At 33.2% G+C, this 21,028-nt stretch overlaps 1 protein-coding gene across 1 annotated transcript in view; it reads left to right on the plus strand.

Moving 5' to 3' along the window:
- The window catches only part of LOC148615374 (centrosomal protein of 290 kDa-like), a 52,467-nt gene extending 33,928 nt beyond the window's left edge, over positions 1-18,539 (plus strand). The window contains exons 33-57 of the mRNA XM_088590284.1: positions 142-336; positions 611-691; positions 976-1,083; positions 1,580-1,714; positions 1,826-2,059; positions 2,309-2,527; positions 2,756-2,910; positions 3,190-3,403; positions 3,728-3,865; positions 4,095-4,209; positions 4,431-4,540; positions 5,164-5,316; positions 5,639-5,778; positions 5,970-6,120; positions 7,814-7,960; positions 8,511-8,666; positions 8,909-9,031; positions 9,503-9,667; positions 10,133-10,255; positions 11,623-11,841; positions 12,736-12,828; positions 13,411-13,478; positions 14,239-14,329; positions 15,215-15,340; positions 17,311-18,539. Of these exons, the coding sequence (XP_088446410.1) occupies positions 142-336; positions 611-691; positions 976-1,083; positions 1,580-1,714; positions 1,826-2,059; positions 2,309-2,527; positions 2,756-2,910; positions 3,190-3,403; positions 3,728-3,865; positions 4,095-4,209; positions 4,431-4,540; positions 5,164-5,316; positions 5,639-5,778; positions 5,970-6,120; positions 7,814-7,960; positions 8,511-8,666; positions 8,909-9,031; positions 9,503-9,667; positions 10,133-10,255; positions 11,623-11,841; positions 12,736-12,828; positions 13,411-13,478; positions 14,239-14,329; positions 15,215-15,340; positions 17,311-17,460 (3,609 nt within the window). The 3' untranslated portion in view covers positions 17,461-18,539. The remainder of the gene's footprint in view (positions 1-141; positions 337-610; positions 692-975; positions 1,084-1,579; positions 1,715-1,825; positions 2,060-2,308; positions 2,528-2,755; positions 2,911-3,189; positions 3,404-3,727; positions 3,866-4,094; positions 4,210-4,430; positions 4,541-5,163; positions 5,317-5,638; positions 5,779-5,969; positions 6,121-7,813; positions 7,961-8,510; positions 8,667-8,908; positions 9,032-9,502; positions 9,668-10,132; positions 10,256-11,622; positions 11,842-12,735; positions 12,829-13,410; positions 13,479-14,238; positions 14,330-15,214; positions 15,341-17,310) is intronic.
- The last annotated feature ends 2,489 nt before the right edge of the window (positions 18,540-21,028 follow it).

Raw genomic sequence — 21,028 nt, forward strand, 5'->3', positions numbered from 1 at the left:
TTGTACAATTGTCAATTGTATAGTGTAATGAGAAAATAGTTTGTGCTAAGTAACGAGACTATGGTATACAAATCAAAAGAAGAACAAATAGATGGAATTCATTTTCAGATTTGTAAGTATTAATTTTGCCCAATATTGCAGGTGAGAGAAGAGCGTTACCAGTTGGAGGAGAAGTTGGCCGTGTCAGAGTTACAGCAGAAGTCTTTACAGGATCTAATAGCTACAATTAAAGATGGCCGTGGTGCTGCTAAAGTCATGGAGTGGCATTCCAAGATGGATGCTGTCAGGATAGAGGAACTTAAACACAAAAGACTTAACTCTAAACTTCAACAACAGGTAAATAGGTTGTATGGTAAAGGGTTTGATTATTTTTTTGAACTGGTGATTTGAATGAGTACTTTTTATTTGATCTAAAATTTTATGTATTTCGCAGGAAGGAATGTGTTAAAACTAATTCTTAAATATGGAATCTTAAACAGATTTGAACATTCTGCATTTGACCAGTTTTATATGAATTGTCTCACGAAGAAATGTCTTAATATATTTGAAGCAATGATTGAATTGAATGTGCAATAAATAAATTACTGTCATAATGATACTTCTTTTACAGATCCAGTATTTAGAGGGAGTTGTACGATCTAATGAGGCCATGATAGCTGATTTAGAGGCTGATAATGTTCACCAAACCAAGGTTGGTAGTTTATCATAGATATATGTCTGTATACTTTGTAATAATATTAGGAGAAAAAAATTTGAGTTTCTGTGTAACATTCTTTAAATTAGTCATCAATGAGCACAGTGATATTTTATGAAGCTACATGTATGTTAAGTAAAACTCTGTCAGTCTATGATTATAAATAGAACTTAATTTTAAAGTAAAATAGTGTGGTACCATTAAATGTGGAAATCTTTTGGTGTATATGGGAAAACATGCAAGTTAATTTTGAATATTAATCTGTTTTGTTTGTGGTGTAGGACTTTGAAGAGAAGCAGTTAAGGTGGGAGCATCGTGAAGTAGAGTTAGAGAGGACAATCGGTAGATTAGAGAATCAAGCAGCAGAAATAGCAGGGGCTGCTTCTAAGGTATCATATTCTACTTTTTATTGTTTTTATGTTTTTTTTATTATCTTTTAAGGAGAAAAAGGAAATGAATACAGTGAAACATAACAAATGCACCATTGTATAAAAGTAGTAAATACAGACATCTCAATAAACACATCCTAAAGTCCGCTCTGAAAGGCCCCAATAACAATAGTAAATACAGACATCTCAATAAGTGCAAACAAACCCTGAAGTCAGCTCTGAAAGGCCACAATAACAATAGTAAATACATCCAACATAATATCAAATGTACATTTTCTAAGAGAAAAAATCCTTTTAATATAGATGAATATGTTGTAACTTAAATGAACTTATTTCTCTATTGGAGGGAGGGATAGTTCTTCTTCAGATTGTACATGTACTTGTACTTTGTACTTTGTGTTCATTATAACTTCCAGTATTTATATATATTTTAGTTTTAGGAGGCTCTAGGATCATTACCTGATTCTATGTTACCTGTATCTATTTATATTTTTAGTTTGAGCAGGCTCTAGGATCATTACCTGATTCTAAGTTACCTGTTGCTAACCAGTTAGAGGAGGCTATTTCTACAATTAAGAGTAATGTCAAGGTCATTTTAGACACTCAGGCTGAGTCTAAAGTTCTCAAAAAGGTATGTTGTTAAATGTATATCAATAGAGTTATTAAAAATTCATATTCAGAATACAAAGTCATTATCTGTATTTAACAACAAATATACCATGTATTGTATTATCTCTTATAGAGAAACCAGGACTTGGAGAAGCAGCTTAGAGAAGCAGAGCAGACCATTATAGCCAGGGATAAACTTATTGCTGAGTTACGTCTGAGGATGCCAGCCACAGCTGATAGGGATGAAATCATTGTTAGTGCTACTACTAAAGTCACAGAGGCCATGCAGAAGAAATCAGCCAGAGATACTGAATACAAGTCTGAACATTCAGTCAAGATAGCACAGTCCACTATTGCTAGTTTGCAGGTGCATGGAATTATAAAATTTGTTACTTAATGTTTGTTGAAACATCCTTGAGTATTCAAACATTTGGTGCTATGTAGCCAGTTTCTGTATTTTTCACAGTTGAATTACAATGATAATTCATTTTTACTTTTGAAATGGATGATGTCTGCAAGCCAAACATTAAGAGATTCTGTAATATATTAAAATCATGTCAGTGTGAAAAAGAACTTCTAACTAAGAAAGATAACCCAAACTCTCTCGATTTTTCAGGCTAGAATAAACCAGAAAGAAGAAACGATAGCTAAGTACCAGGAACTTCTGAACCAGGCTCGTGATGATATGATGCAGATGAACAAACGTCATGAACAAGATCTGAAGAACATGCAGGAGAAGATTCACATGAACACAGATGCTGCATTCAACAAGTTTAAAGATGCTGCTAGAGATCTTATAGCTAAGCAACACATACAGCCTGCCTCAAGTAAACAGGTAATAATCTAACCTGATTTTTAAAATGTAATTGGGAAAAAAAAAATATCCATGATATAACATCAAAATAACTAGGAGCATTAAATATGAAAATAAACCTCCAATCTTAAAGGTTAAAGGGCAATACTGTTGTAAAAATTCAAATGCAAAACCCACGTAAGGTTTATAAAACTGTCCACAACTTAAAGCATTTAAAATAACTTACACATAATTGATATTTTTTTATAGTTGGCCAAACTATCAGAGTTGGAAGATACTGTTGCTGAACAAGATAATGCTATGGCTGCCATGAGTGCTAAGATTAAACAGAAAGATGATGAAATCACCAACCTTCGACTTAAACTACAGCAAATATCTAAACAGCATGCATCTGACAAAGATACGTAAGTGTAAAATTGTTGTTAATACACAATCTCTGATATCTATTTTTAGACTCATCTAACCAACCAATTAAAGCTAAGTTGTTTTGCTTTAGACAATTGTCATCTGTTTGACAGTGATATATTTTAAGGTTCAACTTGATACTTTCTTTATGTTATAAAGTGTAGACATCGGTTGTTTTCTGAAGTTATTCTCATTAAAACTCCTTAATGAAATGTCAGGAAAGAAATTCTATTAATAAATCCAAAAACAATATAAAACATGGAGACAATATATTATAGATTGAGTGGTGAGATAAAGTCTCAGGCTGAGATGAAGGATAGAGAAGTAGATGACCACAGAAGACAGATGGACCACATGAGGAAGGAGATAGAACTCCTCAATCAGGAGGTAGAAACTCTGAAGGAACAGAATAACAGGGCTCCTACTACAACAATGAAAAACCTTGTGGATAGACTGAAAAATCAACTGGCTCTCAAAGAAAAACAACACCAGGTGAGCTTTTCACAACTGTAAAAAATATTTGTTGCATTTGTGAAAAAGTAGTTGATTTTTAAGTTTATCATTACAAAATGTTTTAAGACCTTATTTTTTTATGTGGTTACAATTTCTTCTGGTAAGATGAATAGAACTTTGGATGTTTTATTTTTCATTAATGAACAGCCTCTTTGCCTAAACATTTCATAATTTCTATGACAATAGCTGTAAAACCCATTTTCTTAAATATCATGTAATTCCTGCAGTAGGCTTTCTTTATAAACTCCAATGTTTTTTTTTCCATTATCAGATTTTCTTGCTAACCACCTTGTATGTTTCTAGGCATTAAGTAAAGCATTGACAGAGTTGAGGGCTGATATGATACAACAGGCACAGGACCAAGTCAAACACACAGCTGATGAATCAGAACAACAAGTCAATGTACAGAAAATTATAGACAAACATACAAAAGAATTCACTGTAAGTTATTTTCTCATAGTCAGTGTTTGGTAAATTATGATTAGATACAAGATGTCATTCTCACAATCTCCTGCATGAATAGTATGCTCCATTTTTACAGGCATATACGTTGTATTTTTTAGTTTTATAAATGGGGAAATAAATGGTTTGCAACCGGCAATAAGTGGGTAAATATATAAAGTAAATTAGTCATTAAACCTGCTTCTACATTGATAAACTTATAACACAGGAGCAAGTAGATGATCTCCAGACACAGGTGGATAAACTCAGGAAAGAAGTCAAGAAAAGAAAAGAAAATGAATCAACACTACAGACAGACCTAGAGGATATAAAGGAAGAAATGGGTCAGTTCATTGTTTTTGGCTTTATACAACAACTCAAATTATTAGAGGCAAATCATGGAGCAGAAATATTAAAAGCTAAAAAATGTTAAAAGGTGTCAGTATTAATTTTTGACCACAAGTAGTTTTCAAGTCAATATACATGTATTTACAACAAATTAAAAAAAAAATGCTTTACATGTATTTTGTAATATGAAAGTAAACAAGTGTATCTTTGCTTTCAGGAAGAAAGGATAGAAACTTGAACAGATACAAATCAGACAAACACAGACTGGAGAATGAGGTGGAAGAACTGGAGAAAAAAGTAGAGAGGATGAGTACCATGAAAACACAGGTAGGAAATAAGGGGTTTATTGTTGTCCCCTGCCTTTCAAAAAACAGGGGAGTCTAGAATTTGACTATCTGACCGTCTACCTCTTTGTCTATCTGAAATTGGTTTCTGGGACATAACTTATAGACTTTCATCAAACTTGCTCAGTTGAATGCTTACGAGGTAAGGAAGACACCTGTTGATTTTGGATCAGTAGGTCAAAGGTCAATATCACATGTACTTAATGGACATTTTTCTGTATGTTACAGCAGAGATGAAATGAAATGCATCATCTATGTATTTAATACAAGATTAACCATTTTTAATTTATGTCAGCATAAATATACATGTATAAAATTCCATGGGGCTTTTGCCATGATCCATCATGTTTATGATTATTTCTTTTGAAAGACTACTTTTGTCTTACATCATTACTTGACAGCTGCATGCATCTGTTTCACTACTTGAGCTTTGGTTTTAATTATTGCATAAAAATGTCTTTAGTTGGTGTCGTATTTTGCACTTTTCAAAAACTATTATATAAGCTTCATGTATTATTACACTTTGAATAAGTCTGTGTTCACAATAAGGCATGCTGTGAAAATTCTAACAAATGGTCACTGAATCAATTAAGTATTATTCAACAGAAAACAGGAGATGATGCCCGCCAGCAGGAGACGGAAGAACTACGCAGGAGAGTCAGATTATTAGAGGATGAACTGAAACGTAAACAACAGCAGCCAGAAAAACCATATGAGCGTCCTCGAGAACCAGAACCGCAACCTCCAAAGAGAGAAAAGGTCAGTCTTAATGAATTATTTAAAACTGTAGTGTATTCTCGTGCATTAATATGCCACATCAATTTTTGTTGTTGAAAAAACTGTGTTAGGGGTAACCACAGAAAAGGATTGTCTTAGCTTTATGATAGCTTTTTAAAAATATTTTTTCAAAGGCTAATATATTTTTGTTTCAAGAAAATATATATATTCTTTTTATAAACTTATAAATCTTTTAACCTAAGGTTTGACTATGTTATCAAGTTTAACAGCATTTATTGATGAAGAAAATATTGGAAGTTATTGATGAAGGTCTATACATTGATATGTTTGTTATTGTTTACAGACTGATGAAATGATAAAGTGGGAGGAGAGTAAAAAATGGCAGAAGACAGTGGAGAAGATGAAACTGAGACTAAAGGAGAAAGAAGAGGAGAATGAGAGAATATTGAAGGCTAACAAAGTTTATAAAGATCAGATGGATAGGTAAAGATACAACCATCACTACTTTTTATTCCTAATGTGCCATATCATTGGTTAGCCTCTAATTACTTTCTCTCAGGTTGTACCTGCCCTCTATAACTCTTTTCTATAGTAATGATTTTGACTCATAATCAATAGACTTACTCTTGTTTTTTTCAATTGTATTATAATTGTATATAACCACTGTTTTTTAGAGCTGAAAGAGAGAAAGATACTTTACAGAGGAGAGTATCATCTCTACAAAGAGCAGCAGCTCCAGGCAATGTTGCCCCAGTTGGTCCTTCAGGGAAACCAGATCATCAAACACAGGCACTTAAAACACAGAATTATCAACTACAGGAGGAGGTAACATATATGTTATCTACAGGCCCTTTGTTCACTTGTGATTTATTACCTCACCTGGATCATATAGCTGTAGATTTATGTTCTAGAAGGTTGTTTGGATATGTTGATAGCTGTGTATACTGGGGTACCCCCATTCCGTTGGTCAAAATAATATTCTTCCGATCGAGTTACTGATTTGACCAGATGACGCTAATATTATTTATAAAAATAAAATTCGGACATTCTACTTTCCATTTCTGTAAATTATGTTATGTGCATGTCTTTGTTTGATTATAACACCACTGACTGAAAATCAAATGTCAATCATCCGCCATTATTGTTGTCCTACCCCAAATCCGTGCATTTCCAGTTCAGAGATTAAACAAGTGTGAGGAGCCATATGGGATACAATACATTTCCACTAAATAAATAGAAATATGCTAGTATTAGATTTATTGAAGAAAAAAAAATAAAGTACTGGACAAAAATAACTTTATAAAATCTATTTTTAGTCTATTTAAAGAGAAATATTTATTTGTGAGAATTTAAACACTTCATTTTTTAATGCAAATTATTCAAAATGATGTTTATCTTATTTCAATTCTTATCCAAAAAAATCATTTTATTGAAATTGATTAAGAATTAAAATCATTTATACTATTTTAGATTACTTGAAATTGATATACTAGGTGATCTCAATCATCAGATTATTGAAATTCGCTAATTTTTAATTGATAAATATTTAAATATTCTTATATAAGTATTTCATATACCATTTTTGTGCAACTTATTTTTTATTTGAATTAATTAGAAAATTAAATCATTTATACATTTGAACAACTTTAATAAAATCAACAGCAACAAAAAAAAAAAAAACTGTAAAACAAAAAATATCCATTCTGTACTGCATTGAAGGCAGATTTCTAAGCATCAGGGTGATACTGTTTTTTTCTTCATTTTTTTATATATCTGTAAATAAAAAATATATACCAAATTAGCTTAAATTTGTTCATTGTGAAAATTTTTTAGTGTTAAATACTGCTTAACTATTAATTTCCATTGAATTTTTCTAAGCAGAATGTTTTTTAAAATGAGGGAAAATATGTTTGATATTTTAATTTGTCAAATCCCCAGAAAATGTTCTTTTTTTGTTAATCGGTCTTTCCATAGTTAATTTGTATGACAGATGACGTATTTTCGTCTCGTGATTGTTGTTTGGGAAGCTTTGCAAATGGCAGATGATATATCAATATCGATTGATTAGTTTCATGCGTATTTTCTACATTTCTAAAAGGGATTAAATACAATGGCATACAGAGGTTTTAGGTTGAGCTTAAAACTTGAAAATTACATGGAATACCAGCTGAATCTGATTTTTGTTGTTGTTTTCATGAAACAGGCCAGGTTCAGTGTCGGCAACCTCTGACCCAAGCACATGCAATCAGTTCTGTACAAAAAGGGATATTAATAATACATCAGAACTAGGTATACATTGGAAAGAGGGTACAGCAGTATACTTCATTCTGTTTAAGAAAGATTTTGAAAATTTTTTTTATTTTAAATACATGTATTTAGTGATTCTTATAAAAGTAATGAAATTAAATTTTGTTGATTTTGTATTATTACAAATTCACAATGATATGCATGTATAGAAATTTCATTAATGGATAAAGTTCATGTACACATTTTTTAACTGGAACTTTATGTTTGACAGGTGTCCAGTTTAAGAAGACAGTTGGCTATGGATAAGGACGCAGCATTTCAAGATCTGCAAACCAAGAACCAATATCTTAAACAGCAGCTGGAACAACTAGAACAGAGAGAACAAGTTATAGCTCAGAAAGCTGTCACAACTTCTGCTGTAAGGATTTTTATTGTAAAAATAGTTTTTGGTTCAATGAGTAAACTGCCATTTGACTGCAGAATATGTGTACATTTTTTGTAGGTATTTATTTCCATGGTTGGCTGGATTAAATTTTTTAGGGTGTTAAGTTTGCAGTTATACACAGTTTTCCCGTGTTGGTTATTTTTTTCAAAATTTGCTTACCATGAATTTAGCATAAATTATTCCAAAGAAAATTTACATCTTGCTCATATTACAAGATAGAAATATCAGAGAATATTAACCTGTATTTTTTTCTTCTCTCTCTCTCTGTTAACATGGCTTTGAATGTTATTTGTGTCAGATGTTATTAGCATTGGTATTTTAATCAAGGTTACCTTCTGTTCCCAGCTTCTGTTTTATTACTTTCCATGTAATCACTGTACATTTTAGGTTGATTTCATTTGTTAGTCTTTTCCCATCTTTCTTTTACAAGCACACTTATAATGGCCTTGAGCTGACCAGTCGGGTAGTTGTCTCTTTGTCATTTCTCGTTATATTATACTTATAATTATGTTATATTTTACAGGAGTTTAGTTCATCAGGAACAGTTGCAGCCAGAGAATATCAGGAGATATTTGAGAAAAACCAATCTCTACAGCGACAAATGTTAGCTCTGTCAGAGGAAAATATCGAGTTCAAGTTTGAAAATGAGCAACTGAGAAAAGATGTTCCTAGGTTGAAGGTACGTGTCTTGTGGTATACATTCTGCTAGGTTTCTTTAGATTGTATTGCCAGTTTCAAGATATTTTTAGTTTTCTTTTAAGACTCTTTTTGGTTGAATTTAATTTTTTTTGCAAATATGTTTGTTTTTAGTTTACTTGCAAATTAATTTTTTAATAGCTGTGAAAGTTGTGAACAGCTTTTCTATATTTCAGTTGGCCACTTTGGTTTCAAAAGTAAATATCAGATCACTTGTAATTATAGGCAAGGGTGAAAGATTTACAGAAATATGTAGATGCATTGAAAATAGAGAATGGTCAGCTAGGTGGTCATAATACATCACGATCTGGAGGGTCTCAAGATTCTACTACATCAAGCATCAGAAGGGTAAGTTTAGAGGAAGCCCAGCTTGAAGGTTGGAATATGTCTGTCTGTTTGTTCTCCATAGATTATCTTGTCATATAATGATGTATTTTTTATTATTTTTTATCAAATATTAAAAAACTTTTTAATCAAAAAGATTTATTTCAAAGAAGTAATTTGATTTTTTGAGTTCCTGAACCAGGAGGTAAAGCTTGGCTTTTGTAAAGATACATATATTAAAGAAATTAGTATAAAAGCCAAACACTGAGAGCAGGAAGTAAATTATTATAGCGATATTAAATATGGTATTTCTGAAAAACTTTCTGTCTGTAATGTGACCTGATGTATTGATATGATCAGAGATCACATGAGTTTTCATTTGTCACATGACAATAACTCAGAAAATTCCTATCTTTACTGCTTATTTTTTACACAAATATCAGTTTAAAAAAAAATGAATAAAGGTAACACCTTTCTCATTATTTCTGGTTATAGATTGGTGAGTCTGGTAAGAGTGCCAGAGAGTTAGAGAAGACAGTTGCTTTACTGAAGAAGGTTGTAGAGAGAGTACAAGCTGAAAATGAAGTATTGAAGAGAACAGCTGCAGGGGAAGCCAATATCAGGGTACAGACTCTTCAGGTAGAGAATGAGGGACTTAAGGTAAGATATTGTTGTGCTTTGTTATATGATAGTACTGAAAAATGGTGCTGTGTTGAATTACTGTAAATGTGGAACTGTTTGCATGAGTATAAATTTTGTGGTCAGATGTCAAAATATATTTATACTTTCTTTAAAAAAGACAAAATATTTCATGTAGAGGTTATCATGAATGCAAAAATAGCAAATATTACCCCTTCACAAAAGTTCTATATTTATTGTATGCAAATAAGGACTATATTCTGAAAAAATAGAACTGCTACTGTTATTATTTTAGTAGCTAAGAATTCCAAGTGAATGTATGATATTTTAATTGCTGTATCACGGACAAATTGGTTATCTGCTTTACTTAAGTTATAACAGACATTTGCTTAAGTATGACTTGACTTTCCAGAATTTCTATATTAGCCCAATCTTTAACATTATGGCATATCTTTAAATGTATTTATAACCTATCTTTGATTATAGGGTCAGCTTGAGGACCTGAGAAATAAAATGGGTGCTACTTTATCAGAGAGGTACACCAGCCAACAGAAGGGGACAGCTAAAATGATGACAGACTATGAGAAAATGAGAAAAGACCTAATGAAGGTAGTTTATCACGTTTGTACTGTAATAAAAGACCTAATGAAGGTGGTTTGTCACGTCTGTACTGTAATAAAAGGCCTAATGACGGGAGTTTGTCACGTCTGTACTGTAATAAAAGACCTGATGACGGGAGTTTGTCACGTCTGTACTGTAATAAAAGACCTTATGAAGGTGGTTTATCACGTCTGTACTGTAATAAAAGGCCTAATGACGGGAGTTTGTCACGTCTTTACTGTAATAAAAGACCTGATGACGGGAGTTTGTCACGTCTGTACTGTAATAAAAGACCTGATGAAGGTGGTTTTTCACGTCTGTGCTGAAATGAAAGACCTAATGAAGGGAGTTTGTCACATTTGTACTGTAATAAAAGACCTGATGAAGGTGGTTTGTCACATCTGTACTGTAGTTATTCTGTTTCAAGAACCAAAATAATTTGACAGTAATAATCCATTGTATATGACCACTGACAGTACATAACACTAGCTCTGTCTAATTTCTTACATTTGGTTGAGCTTTCAGTTTAAATTAGCGTCACTATTTGGGCCAGCATTGGGGGCAAATAGTAATAAACATGTCATATAGAAATGAAACTTCATGAAAAAATGATTAGAATTTTATTATTGAAACAATCAGTGTATTGACTAGTTTTACCCCAATTGCATCCTCATCCTTGTATTGGTTTTATTTCTTGTCAATACTCTATTATCGTCAATGCATAATTCAATATCCTTCATGAATCAGGTCAATATGGTTGTCATGGATACTGTAAATTATTTTACATTTACATAAATGTTTTTGTAACCTTTCCTTTATAAATTTAAGTGATATTTAATATCAATGATTGAATACTTCAAACCTAACTGTAGGTAATATATAGATCTTATGGAGGTATACCTAGGGTAAGGGCCACAAATCTTACAAATAATTGGAACATTTGTATTCAGCATTTGACATCAGTCTCATGTAAGCATCAAAGTCACTTGGATTGATTTCATTCTGATTCTAATGAAAGCTTGATAGACTTTGGTGAAATTGAATATGATACAAACATATCACTGATTTCAAGAGTTATGTCCCTTACCCTAGATCTACCTCCTAAGTTATTTAATCATAATAAATAAAAGTGAAGTAAAATATTTTGGGAAAATATTCATGAGACAACCATCTAAGCAGTCCTTCCTGTCTAACCTTTAATGTTGAATACAGCTTGTACAATATGATAGCTCTCACTGGTCCCCATAAAGTAAGTTTACAAAGTTGTACAATACTAATATTTGTAAGTCCAAGTGAATAACAAAACCATGGAGCAATCTTACGCAGATAAAGATTAAGAAAAGTGTTGATTAATGATTAAATCATGCTTCTTATAGGAAATAGAGACCAATGAGAAACTACGGTCAGAGATACGGAACCTTGAGTTTCAGAAGGAACAACTGAATGCTCAGTTACAGGACTCAAAGTCTATGTCAGCCCTGGACAGGACAGGTGGATCACAACAATCCATGGACACCAAGGGATGGAAAGCTTCAGTAGCTACCAGGATGTACGAGGGAAAACTTAAAGATATGGAGTCTGATCTAGCTAAAAAGGTGTTTTATAAGAATGTATAATTTAAAACTTAAAAGACTTGGAGTTAAATGTAGTTAAATTAGTATGTCACCACCATGCACAAAGGAAAAAATGAAAGATATAGAGTCAGATCTAGCTAAAATAATATTATTAGTAATGTAAAAATTAAACTAGGCAGACCAATGTATTGATTTGAAAGGAACCTACACATTACTTATCACAGGTTGTCAACTGAAACAGATGATCAGGCTAACATAAATAAACCTGTGTTTAACTGTATTGCTTGTTTACATGTAGACATAAAACTTGTGTTTAGTGATATTGTTTGCACACATGTAGACATAAAACTTGTGTTTAGCTATGTTGCTTGCACACATGTAGACATGAAACTTGAAACCAGTGTTACCTAACATATTTCATTGTTTAAAGGTTACATCTTGTTTGTGTTTTATAAATTTTAATTACAAGGCTGTGTTCATTCATTCTGGATAGCCAGTGCTCTACTGAGCAATAGCATACAATATGTTTAGTCTGCATTTATATATAGTCCTCACTCCCATTGTGACGCCCAAGATTATTAGAAAAAAATACTATGCATCAGTAAGGGCAGAAAACTTTAGTTAATCTTTCATGCTTTAATCTTTACTTAGTCAACTTGATCAGGACTTGTTCTCCAATGTGACTTGATTTTAATTAAAAACTTTTAAATGTAGCAAATTTTCTGTTTCTGCAGGATTTACATGTATATTGATATATACTCATCACCCCCTTATTTGAAAACTGATTTCTTTGTAAAAGAGCGAGGATTATTCCCAACTGTTTGTATTAGTTCTTGGTAGCCAATACTATAGTAGTCAATAATAAAACTACAAGATAGTAACACCTTAATTATATATATGTTATATGCCTTTCAGAATAAAATGTTGGCAGATACGAAGATATTATTGAAGGAGGCAGCAGAACGAGAGCAGATATTGTTACAAGAGAGAGAAGATCTCAAGCAAAAGGTATATTAGTATTTTACTTATATCAGTTTATATTAGTATTGAAGCCCGTTCTTTTTAGCAATGCTTTTTTCCTAATTTATGTACATGTGATGGAGAATAACTCAACATTTTTTTATGGATTTTATTCATATTTGATTGAAAGAGTAATCAAGGGAACCAAGATTCTAGCAGTAATCAAAAGAATGTAATCCAAGGACAAAGACCAGACATGGAAAATATACATATACAACAAAGAGCATGAAATAACCAAAAAAAATATATGTAAAATAACATAACTATATGAGCAACTCAGACTCCACCAAAACCTGTGAGCATGGACCAGGTGCACTGGTAGATAGAGGGATTGTCCTCCTGGATAAAATGTTCTTTTTTTCAGTGTTTTTTTATATGTTCAGTCCAGAGTTATGTTGTTATGGAGATAAATGCTTTTAAAAGTGAGATGAGTGTAATGTGCTTTGCACAGCTGTTACTCTGGTATTTCTGTTTCTCTTATGAGGTTTCTTCACCAACTAATATGCCAGCTCTGTATAATTAAAATGGCTTTACATCACTGTTTGAACTTTTTTTTATGCTTTTTTTTAGGTGTCTGTATTAGAAAGATTCCCTAAAGGTCAGAAAGGTGATGTCAGTAGGGATCTACAACAAGCCAGGTAAGATATGTCCTTGTGTATTGGGCTAGAGGGTAAAGGTCAGATAAATGACATCAGTAGGGGTCTGCAACTAGCCAGGTAAATATGACCTGGTGTATTCAGGGAGTAGTTAAAGGTCAGAAAGGTGACTTCAGTAGGGAACTACAAGCCATGAGAGATATCCTTGTTTTTGGAGGGGTTAAAGATCAGATAGGTGACATCAGTAGGGATTAATAACACTATGCAAGATATGTCAATGTGTATTGGTGGGGGTGAAGGTCAGAAAGATGACATCATTAGGTGTCTACAACAAGCCAAATAAGAATTCCGAGTGATCAGTAAGGAATGATAGATTATCAATTAAGTTTAGATCTTTAGTAGACCATGGGAATTATTCCTATCACAATCTCTTTTGAGTAGGACTTCTAAATCCTTAGGTGAGTTTAGATCTCTGGTAGCCCACCATCTGTTTGTGATTGGGACTTCTAAATCCTTAGGTTATCAGGTGAAGTTTGGTCTAATGTAGGCCAGGTGAGTTTTTTCACCTTCTTCTGAATTTGACTTCTATATTGCTGTTATGTGTTTTTTAAAAATGTTATATTTTTGAAACTTAAAACAGAAGAAAATACTTGTATGTTCAGTTCATCTATTTGTCTGTTATTTCCCTTATCCACTGATGATAAAAATTGGTAATAATCAATTTCTAGTACATTTTACATAGAACTATCAATAATTACTTACAGTGTTATCTTATTGTCTAGAACTATTGTTACTTTTACAGACTACAGAATGAGAGATTAGAGAATGAAAAACAGGAATTACTACACAAAATAACAGTATTGAGACAACAAGCAGGACCTGCTGCTACTGAGGTAATACAATTTTAAGTTTTTGAGAGAGAGAAAGGGAGGGAATGGCATGAAATTGCTGAAAACATTTCCACCCTGTGCAGGTCTGGGTGTTAAAAGAATAGGCCTGCAGCAGCGCTAAGCTTGTCGTAAAAGGTGACTAAATAGTGCTCAGAACCCTAGCGAGGGGCTAGGGCGCTCTCCCCACAGAGCAACTGGTATGTGTGCCCCAGGTGGTGGAATGAAATACCCCTGGTGTGTTACATGCTGGGGTTGTCAGCTATAATACGGAAAACCTGAACCCAACCATACTGGTGTACCGTGTTGGGAAAGATGCCACGTTCCTCGCACGTTAAAGACCCCTACTGTGGTATTCTCCCGGAGTAGGAACCATAGGGCTCCGCCACAGGAGGCTAAATTGCCCGACCCTACCCACCTCTCCCTATTGCCAGTGGCAATCAAAATTTGTCGACTCCATTGTCCTTATGTCCCATCCCTTTTTCATTTCATCATCATTTCATGTTCATTTTATCATCAATTTCATGTTCATCGTCTGAATATAGCTGAAATATTGCTGGTCGGGCGTTAAACCCCAACAATCAAACAAACAAACTGAAAACATTTCCAAACCTTCACAGTTTCTTAAAAGATTACTTAGAACATTTGATGGTTAACAGAGGTTGTATTTTATAGTGATTATTTCACAGGAAAATAGGTACACAACACTGGAAAAAAGGAATGTAGTAAAAAAAAACAACTCTAGATTAGTAATTTTTATATTTTTTTTTACCTTAGGTCATATTATGATAGAAGTAACAAGAAGAAGTTTCAAGTGTTTTTTTTCAGGGTTGGGTGTTTTTTTTTTAAATGAATTTCATTCTTATAATTTATATTTCTTTTCTTAATCAGTATGATACAGATGCCCAAAACAAGATAGCAGCCTATGACAGATTAATGAATGAAAATGTAGACATCAAAATGGAGCTGAAATCTGCTAAAACAGAAAAGGATAAAATGAGATTAGAAGTAGAAAGGGTAGGTTATAAGGACCATGTTAAGTGTATCTTATATTTCTGTACAGTAATTGCTAACCCCTTGCTAACAGTTGTCAGACCTATGGTATCTTACATTTGTATACAGTGATCGCTAACGCCTTGCTAACAGTTGTCAGACCGACTGCATCTTTTATTTGTGTACATTGATCGCTAACCCCTTGCTAACAGTTGTCTGACTGTTTGTAACTTATATTTGTATACAGTGATCACTAACCCCTTTCTAACAGTGGCCAGATCAACTGCATCTTATATTTGTGTACAGTGATCCTTTACCCCTTGCTTACAGTTCTCCGACCAACTACATCTTTTATTTGTGTACAGTGATTGCTCACCCCTTGCTAACACTAACCAGACCAAATGCATCTTATATTTCTGTATAGTGATCACTTACACCTTGCTAACAGTTGCCAGATTAGCTGTTTCTTATTTTTCTGCTCAATGATTTATATCCCCTTGTTAACAGTGGCCAGGTAATTACATCCTATATTTCTGCTCAATGATTTTTATCCCCTTGCTAACAGTGGCCAGGTAATTACAGCCTATATTTCTGGTCAATGATTTCTATCCCCTTGCTAACGGTGGCCAGGTAATTACAGCCTATATTTCTGCTCAATGATTTCTATCCGCTTGCTAACAGTGGCCAGGTAATTACATCTTATATTTCTGCTCAATGATTTCTATCCCCTTGCTAACAGTGGCAAGGTAATTACATCCTATATTTCTGATCAATGATTGCTATCCTTTTGCCTACAGTTTATGAAGAGATATACTTTCACTTCCAAACATATTTGAATCAATATTGTCCAATTTACATTCTTAATTAATAAAAAAATAGACCACCATGTTTATTGTCAAGGTAATCAAAGGTCAGTATAAAAGGTCATAAATGGATTTTTTAAATTCTTTAATAACCTTATGAACATACTGGAATCAACAAACTTCTTATTGTTATTCCATTTTTCTTTTGTGCATTTTGATGATTCTTTGTCGCTACACATGTGATTTAAGAGTAATCAAGGGAACCAAGGTTATAGCAGTAATCAAAGGAATGCGATCCAGTGACAAAGACCAGACATACACAACAAAGAACATAAAGTAACTTAAATCATACATACAAAGTAACAAAAGCAAATGAGCAACTCGGACTCCACTAAAAACTGGGAGCATGGACTAGGTTCACCTGTAGGGTAAGCGTCCTCTGCTTTACTAGAAACATCCACTGAGTTGCTCATAAAAAGTCAAGTCCAGGGCAGACAAACGAGGGAAGGGAAACTATGACCCATTGAATAAATCAGTTTTCACCATAACGATCCACGGGTTCATGATGACGACCATAAAACTTCTGTAGTGATCACTTTAATCTTGTAGCAACATTAGCCTGTTCTAGAAGCCTATTTGTTTGAGTTCTAGCGCAACACAAAAATTCTGGGTAGTTTCGGCAAACTGTGTTCATAACGTATGAGTTGTGATATGAACACTCCATAAGCAGGTGCTGAAGGGATGTAGCCACAGATGAAAGGAAAGTTGACAATTCTGAATGAAAAGTCATCACATTTGTCGTAAAGTTATATAGATGTCTTTTTTGCTACACATGTGATGTAAGGTATAGCTGTCAAACACTTTTTCGTTCTTTAATAAATGAATCTTCTTCTGTTTTGATGTAAACATTGTTTGTTTACTTATCAGGGTGTAAACCTTAGACAAAAGTTAACCTTGAACCTAATTTATATATTACATAATCCTGAATCAATTGTGCCTTGGTCTCATTATTTATTTAAAGTTTTATATTGCCTATTTCATCATCATGCATATATGTACCCATGCTGAACCGAAAAACTAAATAGAAAAATATTTAAATTTTTTGTATTTATTCATTTAAATATACTCTACTTTTAATTTCATGTGGAATTCTCCGTAGTAACATGAGTTATTCTATAAATTATATTCCAGATGAAGAAAGAACTACAGAATTTTGGCCCAGATTTCTTTGAGGAGATTGAAGACTTGAAATATAACTATAAACAGGCTTTAGAGAAAAACATTCTGTATGAGGAGAAAATGGCTCAGTATGGATTATCTATAGATATACCAGGTCATTGATCCACACTTAGATGTTGTGGTAATAAGTGTTAAGACAAATGTCTGTTTGTATATGTACTACAACAGGGCAGTGACTGGTAGCTATATACCATGGACATTCTTTGTTCTGAAACTAGATTTCTGCCAGTTGTCTCAAACAATTGTTATTGGATGAAAAAATAGTGCTTTGTATGTAATTATGGTTTGTGATTGAGTCATGTCAAAGGTCAAAATCTACCATTTGAAGTGTGCATCACCCTGACTGTAATAATGTTCTAAAGAGTAACAATTGGCCTTATTAAAAAATGTTAGTATCTGCTCCATACTTAGATCTGTAAGTAACTAAGTATATATTTATTAGATCAGTTGTAGGTGTTAATTGCCTTGTTAAATGTACTTTAATGTATGATGATATTCTAGTTGGCCCAGCTAGTGGTTAATCTCTGCTGTTACTTCTGGGTTACTTATCACAGACAACAAAGACATTGTAGTGACTTATTGACAGACAACAGGGACATTTTAGTGACTTATTGACAGACAACAAAGACATTGTAGTGACTTATTGACAGACAACAGGGACATTGTAGTGTTGTTACCTTTGGGTGACTTATTGACAGGCAACAGGGACATTGTAGTGTTGTTACTTCTGGGTGAATTATTGACAGACAACAGAAACATTTTAGTGACTTATTGACAGACAACAGGGACATTGTAGTGTTGCTGTTACTTCTGGGTGACTTATTGACAGACAACAGAGACATTGTAGTGTTGCCGTTACTTCTGGATGACTTATTGACAAACAACAGAGACATTGTATTGACTTATTAACAGACAACAGGGACATTGTAGTGTTGCTGTTACTTCTGGGTGACTTATTGACAGACAACAGAGACATTGTAGTGTTGCCTTTACTTCTGGGTGACTTATTGACAGACAACAGAGACATTTTAGTGTAGGATTAATTTTGTCTGTGATATTTTTGTATAGAAATTTGTACATATATTTATTTATACTTTACAAATCTACTCCATCCAGGCATTTAGTTTGTGCCATCCATTAAGATATTTAGTCCATTTTTTATAATAAAATGTGTAATTGTTTGTTTTGTTTTCATTTTGTATTACTGTGTACTATGACTTTGTTGTGTTGACCTCCTTCACTAGACAGTTAATACTGATGTTATTTTTGTGTACAAACCCTTAGAATCATCATGACAAGTATGCAAAGAAAAAATACAGAATACACAGTATTCTAATTCTAAAAGTATACACAGTTGTCAGGCTAAACTACCATGTCTATAGAAACATTCTGATATTATAAGGACACCATTTCCTGCTCTTTTAGGGAAATGAATAAATGACCAAAAAAGTGTCTGTGTATGGTAGAGTTTGATAAAAACAAAAAGCCTCATTATGATAAAAACTTGTTAGCTGTGGTATATACAATAAAAATATCCTAAACAGATGACCTAGATAATAAATGAAAACCATAAACTGGAAAAATTTCCTTTCGCCCTTCTTTCATTTTTTTTTGTTTTGCAATCAGTTTAGTTTTGTGCAGTTTTTTCTTTCACGGAGGTTCCTCAAATTGAATTATAAAATTTAACAAAAAAAATTCATGACTAATAAATTTCGTGATGTATATCGATTTTTAATCGACAACATATTTGTCCAGTGTGGTGGACGTGTTTTTCAACAAACGGTCGGCATTCCAATGGGAACAAATTGTGCTCCTTTACTTGCTGACCTATTCCTTCACTCTTATGAGGCTGACTATAGCTGATGTGATCAGAAAGAAAGAATATCGTTTGGATAGATCATTCAATCTCAGTTTCCGCTATATAGATGACGTATTATCTTTAAACAATCCTAATTTCGGGGATTTGATACATCGCATCTACCCAAAAGAACTTGAGATAAAGGATACTACAGACACTGTGAAGTCAGCCTTATATCTTGACCTACACTTAGAAATCGATGGTAAAGGAAAACTATTGACCAAACTTTACGACAAACGTGATGACTTTTCATTCAGAATTGTCAACTTTCCTTTCATCCATGGCAACATCCCTTCGGCACTTGCGTATGGAGTGTTTATATCACAACTCATACGTTATGCCAGAGCTTGCCAAAACTACGCAGACTTTTTGTATCGCACTAGAACTCTAACAAATAGGCTTCTGGAACAGGGTTATGTTGCTACAAGATTGAAGTCATCACTACAAAAGTTTTGTGGTCGTCATCATGAACTCGTGGATCGTTATGGTGTATCCATCTGCACCATGAAAACTGATTTATTCAACGGGTCATGGTTTTCCTTTCCTCGTTTGTCTACCCCGGACTTGACTTGTTATGAGCAACTCGGCGGGTGTTTCTAGAAAAGCAGAGGACGCTTACCCTACAGGTGCACCTGGTCCATGCTCCTAGTTTTTAGTGGAGGCCGAGTTGCTCATTTGCCTTTGTTGCTTTGTATGTATGATTTAAGTTACTTTATGTTCTTTGTTGTGTATGTCTGTTTTCCATGTCTGGTCTTTGTCCCTGGATTAGATTCTTTTGATTACCGCTATAACCTTCGTATCCTTGATTACTCTTACATTGGTGATAAATCTACCATGATCAATTTCTTGGTTTATAGTATAAATATCTGTACTCCTGAAATTTTTAGTTAATGTTTAGTTGTTGGTATCATTTGGTGTTGGACATTGTTTTGTTTGAAGGTTGATACCAAGTATCCACAAGATTTTTGAAATAGAACGAAGAGGTCAAACAGCAGCAGTTTTATTAAGCAAATTACTTCAAAATGAAAGCTAATATTAAATCTCTGACAGGATCAAACTGTTCACAAAGACCTGATCATTCTACTCGCCAACTTTTTAAAAAAATATTTTGAATACATATATTGCAATGTTCCAGATATTTACCGTTTTTTAGGAGGATTACCTTAAAACTATTATACAGCAGAAAGAAAATGAAAATACAAACGAATAAAATAATTTAATACAATCTGCCAGCGACCTATAATTGATTTTAATTACAGGTCTATGAATCTGCCTTTTTGTAAAGGTTCAGCTGCATCTAAAACTATAGGAGTTATGCCCATTTCAATCAGGGACCCCATTTACATAATACTGACTAGTAATATAAAGTCCTTGTTCCAATGAACAGTAAGATGAGTGTAAATGAGAAATAAATATATGTAGTGCTCTCCTTATTCTTATTTAGTTTCAAGTATGCACCACTGGCATTGAGGTAATTTTAAATTGACCGACAAATATAACAGTCATTCCTTATAATTTAATTTCAGTATCAAAACACCAAAAAGGGCGATGATGTCACGTTCACATAGCAAAATAAAGGACAGAAATTCATATCCAATCAAAAAGCGTGTTACTTCTGAAATATAAGCTGAAACGCTCTGGAAAGTTTGCATACTTCGCTGACTTTATAATACATCCTTTACTTCTGTTGTTAATGCACATGTACATTTTTAGTTATTTTAGATTTAAATAAATATACAAGCAAGGGAAATATTATTTGTTAACTCTTCCTTTGATATATTACGGAGGTCCACATTCAGTTTTTTTATTTGT

This window comes from Perna viridis, chromosome 6 (genome assembly GCF_037379345.1).
Source record: "Perna viridis isolate PV_CMFRI_1.1 ecotype Kerala chromosome 6, ASM3737934v1, whole genome shotgun sequence".
In the NCBI taxonomy this organism is placed as follows: Eukaryota; Metazoa; Mollusca; class Bivalvia; order Mytilida; family Mytilidae; genus Perna; species Perna viridis.